General features: G+C 49.2%; 1 protein-coding gene across 1 annotated transcript; it reads right to left on the bottom strand.

The window, feature by feature from the left end:
* Positions 1-1,139: 1,139 nt before the first annotated feature.
* On the bottom strand, positions 1,140-5,874 carry LOC127308334 (endoglucanase 5). Its single transcript, XM_051339127.2, has 3 exons — positions 4,713-5,874; positions 4,176-4,430; positions 1,140-2,074 (listed from the first exon to the last, which is right to left on the bottom strand). The coding sequence occupies exons 1-3, from the start codon at positions 5,364-5,366 to the stop codon at positions 1,373-1,375; spliced, it is 1,611 nt and encodes a 536-aa protein (XP_051195087.1). The 5' UTR covers positions 5,367-5,874; the 3' UTR covers positions 1,140-1,372.
* Between the last annotated feature and the right edge of the window lie 721 nt (positions 5,875-6,595).

The following is a 6,595-nucleotide window of genomic DNA, read 5'->3' as shown; positions in this document are numbered from 1 at the left end:
ATAGGGTGAGCCTTCGTGGCGCGGGGAATCCTTCGTGGACCTCCACTCCTCCAAACGTGACGTACCTTCTTGCAAAGGAAGGGAACACGGGAATACATCCTCGTCTCCGCGTGCCTCGATTATTTCTATACCCGAGCTCTCTTTCCTTGTGATAGCCATCGTGGTTAAAGTTCATATATCTTGCTATCACTTGTGCTACATATATCTTGTGCCTACCTTGCTTAGCTCTAGTTGTTATTGTTACACTTAGTTGAGCTTAGCATATCTAGGGTTTGTGCTTGTAAACTAAACGATAGTTTAATTCCGCATTCTTATAAGATAAATCCGTAATTGCCTATTCACCCCCCCCCCCCCCTCTAGGCGACATCTCGATCTTTCACTATTAACACCATATGAATAGAAAGCTTCAAGTCTATGATCTCTTCGAGGTGGCTCATCTTGAACTTGCACCTCATTTCTTCATTCTCTTATTATTGCAACCTTAAATCCAACAAATGTTTCAAGCATTGTCTATGCACAACTCCTACACATATAACTCAATACAAACATTAGTACATAGAGATGGTCATTAATTACCAAAACCACACATGGGAGCTCCATGCACTTTCACCATGGCGTCGGTCGGATGGATATGTCGGGCTCTGGTAATGGCGTGGTCGAGAAAATGGGCACCGCCAATGGACCTTAAAAAGGCTCGGACGCCACCTCGCCTTCAAATCCCTGCCATTGAAGCCGCTGCGACGCCGCCCACCAGCGCACGCACGCGGAAGGCGAGGCGCGCCATTAACGCGACGCAGAAAAGCTGCAACGCGCTACCTGTAAGTTATACCGCGCTGAAGACGAAGAATCGGTGTCGCTGTCGCTGCCAGGAGGGCCTATGCGAGCGTAGCATCCTCTAGATGCATTCGCGGAGCTTTTTTGGGCCGCGGTTGTGTCTAAACGGACAGGTTGAACACTATGCATTGGGCCACCGAGCTGGGGTATAGACGTTTTTTTCGACTGCGCGGTCGCAGATGGACCCGACGCGTTCGTTTGCATCGCCATGTTGGAGATGCCCTAAGGAAAAAAAAACTTCGACGTCCATCCTCTTCTCTATGGTAGTCAATGGAAAGTCAATATACTTTGTAGTCAATGCAAAGTCAATCATCAATGTATAATGTTTTATTCTTTTTTGAAATTTCATATTCCTATATGGAAAAAAATTAAAACCTTCTATGAATCATCAGCCAACAAAAAGAATGTACAAATCCACCCACGATCCATCCACATCCTAAAAGTAAAAAAAAAACACTTTTTTCTCTCCCTCTCTTTCTCAGTTATTCAGTTAATGAATCCTCCTATGAACACCGAACACCATGAATCACCGGGCTAATCACAGGTCTTGTTCCCCCTGCTGCCTCTGGATCTCCATGAACCTGGACAACACCCCGATCATGGGCGCCGTGTTGTACGTGCAGGCCTCCGTATGTATGTACATGCCGCGCTCGTCCCTGAATCTGTCCTTCCCGTCCGGCCCGCCGACGACGGCGCCGACGAGGTCGTGCGGGTTGTCCCCGCCGGCGCTGTACCAGTCGTCGAACCCCTGCGCGCACCCGATGAACCCCTTCTCCTGCTTCACCGACGCCGTCGACGCCGCCCGGTGGTGCACCTGCCGCGGGTACTTCTCGCCGTACCCGACCAGGTAGCTCGTCTCCGCGGGGTTCGTGCCCAGGATGTAGTCCGCCTGGAACTTGGCGAACGCCAGCACCTCTGCGGCGGGGACGACCACCTCCGCCGCCGCCTCGCCGCCGGTGTCGGAGGTGTCGGCGTCGTCGTCCGGGAGGCACCGGAGAGGCTCGCCGAGAGAGGAGAGGAGGTCGGAGTGCACGGTGATGAGGAACGCGGCGTTGGTCACGTACTGGAGGTTGTTCCAGGCCCGGATGAAGAGGAGGCCCGCCGGGGTGCGCGGGGCGTTGCGGGCGGCGCCGCCGGGGTTCTTGTTCATGTTGGAGCACACGTAGAACTCTGCCTTGGAACGGTACTGCTCAAGCACCAAGCGCTGCTCCGAGCTCAGGTCCTTCTCCTCCAGCAGCAACTGAGATCATGATCCGGAGAAATAATGTTAGTTTAGTTGCAGTGATCAACTAATTACTTGTAAATTTTTATGATGGAAATATCAAAGTATCAGCAGCAATGAAGAGAAACAATTTTTTAGCTATCGGCTTTCCTCTAACTACTCTAACAAAATACTTGGTTGGATAGTTGGACTATTTTGTTCGTCTACATGTCAACACGACTGTATTGACTGATGAGCTCCTTCTAGTCAAACTTTGCCAAACTTAAACAGTACGGTTGACTTGAGCTAATCATTTGTCCGTGTGAAGGCAGAATCTTGGTACCTGCTGACAGGCAGTACTATTGCTAGTAAATGACATGGATTGACATGAACCCTAATTTAATTGTCAGGCAGAACTAACTGTACATTTGGATCAGGGCAACTTAACCTAGATAGTGACAAAAAAAGAGAATTTGGGCCACATGGGCTTGTGGGTTCAATCAGTTAGTACGGCTCTGTTTATTATGCAACCACTCCAGTTCTCCCAAACATGTAACAGTTGGCATCCCCTCAAAAAAAAATGTAACAGTTGACAGATTCTTTTCTTCTTAAAAAAAAGTTGGCAGATTCTTTAAAAAAATGTAACCGTCGGTAGAAGCTTTTTTGTCTCATGCTCCCACTTCCTTTTTTTTCTCTCTCTTCACCAATTGAAAAGTCATACACATCCATCACAACTAACTATGTGCCTTCATTTAATAGGTGAAGAAATGACCATTGACTCATGTCAAAGCCCTATTCAAATTGGAAAAGTAAGCTCTGTAGCTGGAGTATCTAGGGTTAGTTGAATTGCCTGTTTTCAAAGATCACATTCCAAGCAAGCATGGAAGAGTTAAGCTTGTGGTGGGTGAATAAAGAAATAGGCATGTGGATGCATGGTAAGAGAGCTGCATGCTGCCTTGCATTCTAAGCATATGGTAGAGAAGTGTGGTCAATGGAGTTATGATTAGGAATGCAGTCCATTCCTACAAGACCCCAAAATGACAGACATTGTTGTCATCAGCCTACCCCTGGCATCAATCGAAGGTTAGGAAGCCTGTCTGTTTCCAGAAGGTTTATATAAATGGTAGCTACCTAGAGCACATGTGAAAGGAACACCACATTAGATTTAGGAAATATATGGTTGCCAAAGGACAAAGGCACAGGTGAAGAAAATCAAAAGATCTTGCCTGGCCCATGTTTTTATAGTAAAACAATTCGGGCATCTCACTTTGTGCCCTTTGGTGGGCTGAGCATCATCTGCTCCTCATGATTAAGCAACTTTTTCTCGTTAAGAATCATCAATCATCTTCTTGATTAACTAGGCTATGCTTCAATGGAAGTGTCGGTATATATTATGTTCACCAAATCAACTTCTCTAGCTAGGTATATATAAACTTACGAATGCACACAAACACACACATATTTCTCTTCTATATGTATATATTCTCGAAAGTCGAAAAGCATAATTTGTGCCATTTAGTATATGCATTCTAGTACAAGAGATGGGCCGGAGTGGTTGAGCTTGGCGCATCCATCAACTCTATCGATCACAGGCAAGAAAGCAAGCTAGGTAGAAGGGTAGCCATGCTTGCAAGCTAGAGAGGGTCGCTAAGCAAAAGCTAGGGTGCACCAAACAGGCTTGCTCCTCATGCTAACTAAACAAAACCGGTGGCACAACCAAATCAACAAAGAGGATGTCGATCAACCACGTTGATCACCTATTTAATCACCTCTACTATACTAGTACTAATTTTTTGAGTACTAAACCGGTTAATCAACCAAACCAACAAAGAGGATGATCATCACATGTCACCTATTTAATTACCACTACTCCACTATACTATAGTACTAAACTGGTGTCACAGTTAAACCGCTGAGTTTTTTTAGAACCATCTAATTACTGCTACAAATATAATACTGTCATTGACTAATTTACAGTTCTAGCGCGATCGACGCTAGAAAAGAAGCATTTTGATTATGCATGCAAGCATAGAAAAGGTAAACAATTTTGACCAGTAGCAAGCAAGAAAGGTATAGGTTCGGTGGAGGTAGGTGCATGCATGCATGGGTTTGGAGTTGGATGCGTGGGGAATGTGCTGACCTTGGAGGCGAGGACCTGAAGGCCGGAGTACTTGATGTCCCAGCTGAACTCCGAGACGCCCCAGCCGGTGCCGCCGAAGTCGTCGGCGTTGTCGACGGCGTAGTCGAGGTACCGGCGGCTTCCGGTGGCACGGTGCAGCCACAGCGCCGCCCACAGCAGCTCGTCCTTGTACCCGCTCGACGACGGGTAGAAGCTCTTCACCACCCGGACGCTCTCGTGGTACCTTCCCCTGTACTTGTCGGCGAACTCGAACAACTGCACATACAATATACATGCATTAATACGACGTACGTACGTACTTGCAAAATACGGTATTGTTGAAATGTATGTGTACGATGGACGGTGAGCTGCTCGCTGTCAGCTACCAGCCGCAGCTAGTGGAGTGTCATATTTTAATTGTGATGAATTTTGTGTAAAGCGATCAAGCTAACAAAAAAAAGCTTAAAGCAAGATTAAGGTGCTAATTCTGTCGATTATTTCCTTTTGCATTATTAACTTTAGCGCGACAAGTACGTCAGTGACTGCGTGACAGCGTACCTGCTGCGCGTGGTGGAGGAGGAGGTGCGCGTAGTGGGCGTCGCCGGCGTTCCGGAAGACGACGGACGCGGCGGCCATGGCTGCGGCGGTCTCGGCGGCGACCTCCGACCCCGGGTGCTCGGCGTCCACCTTGTAGGCCCGGCGCGACGTGGTCATGTCCTCGGGTCGCTGCCAGCAGTAGTGGTCGGAGTCGCCGTCCCCGACCTGGGTCCAGAGCTCGTTAGGCGCGGTGTGGGCCTTGATGAAGTAGTCGGTGCCCCACTTGATGGACTGCAGCGCGTGGACGAGCTCCCCGGCGGCGGCCACCTGGTCGCCGTACTCGATGATGCTCCAGGACAGCATGGTGACGGTGAAGGCCATGGGCAGGCCGAACTTGACGTGGTCGCCGGCGTCGTAGTACCCGCCCACCAGGTCCACCCCCTGCTCCAGCCCGTCGGTGAGGCCCGAGTGGCCACGCCACCGCACCCGCTGGTTGTACGGGAGCCGGCCCGACCGCTGCGCTTCGAAGTAGAGCAGGCTCTTCCGCAGCGCGTCGCCGTAGTCGTGCGATGGCGCAGACGGTGATGATGATGAGGTCGAGGCCGACGAGGCCATCACCAGCGACACCGCCATGACGGCGGCGGCCAGCACCAACCTGACGGTGACATCGCTCATTTCAGCGACGCGCCCGCACGCTCTTTCTCCTACGTACCTGCTCTTCTGGAAACTCCAACGCGTCGACGGACTCGGGAACTCTGCTCTGCTGTGCTCGATCGATCAGACTCGCGCAGTAAGCAGAATGGCCACCGGCGGCGGGGATCGCTCGCCGGAACCGAGCAAGACAAGAGCTATTTATTAACTGCCTCCCGAATTCCCGCCTGGAGTGCCAAAGAATTGACCGACCCTTCCAAATCAAGCAGAACCCTGCTCCTCTTCCTCCTCCTTCTGCCTGGGGTAATTAAGGAATGGAGCTGATAACAGGAGGAGAATAATTGCGACCTCCCGGGTAATAATGGGTAGCTAATTATCCACTTCCAGCCTCTCCTACTGTCGCTCTTGCCTTCTTCTTCCTCCTGGACCGATAGATAATATCTGTGGTGGCGCTACATGATGGGTATATATACATAGATATAAATATAAAGTAGTAGGAACTGAATGGACCCTGATGTGTGGGTTGGTGGCTGCAAAGAAAGGAAAGAAGCTTGGAAGCTTGTCATGCATGGCGGTGTCTTGGCAGTGGGAGGAAAGGGACGGCTGCCGGAGCCGAGCTACTTGGCTGTAGATTAAGTCATCGAGTTCGCGCGCGCGTGTTCCCTTTGCTTTTCAGTTTGTAGCTCTGTTCTCTTGTGTTTGGTCCATGCGGGCTGCGGCCCCACGTTTCGGCTGCCATGGTTGTTCGGTCCAGCAAGGTCCGCGTCGCAAAGAAGAGTGAGGGACCCGTCCCACGTTTCATGGGCCGTACGATCGAGCCATCTACGGCCTGGATTAATGGCATCGACGGAAAATTGCCAAAACAACCGACTGGTCTTCTTTGTGTGTTTTTGTGCTTTTCTATGCATTATGTTCCGCTATTCCTTCTCATAAAAGCACAGATTCCTTCTCATAAAATGTTTCACTTCCAGAAAAGGAAAACATACACTTAATCTCGGACGGAGGGAGTAGTTACCACCTCATTTTTTTTCATTTATTGTCATGCCATGTCAGGCCTATCTCAACTTGCTTGGGAAAAAAAGTTTTGATTTTGTTGTGTTGTTATGTCATGTCACCAAAACATCTTGAGGTGTGTGATGTTATTACCAATATTCCCGTTATGAGTAACCTAAGGTCTTATTTGAATGCGTTTATACAAATAAACCACCCAACTATGCCCTTAATAGCCAAAAAATTATTTCGGGCTTCCAATA

This window comes from Lolium perenne, chromosome 6 (assembly GCF_019359855.2).
Source record: "Lolium perenne isolate Kyuss_39 chromosome 6, Kyuss_2.0, whole genome shotgun sequence".
In the NCBI taxonomy this organism is placed as follows: domain Eukaryota; kingdom Viridiplantae; phylum Streptophyta; class Magnoliopsida; order Poales; family Poaceae; genus Lolium; species Lolium perenne.
Note: the sequence above shows the minus strand (reverse complement) of the source record. Positions and strands in the feature narration are given on the sequence as shown.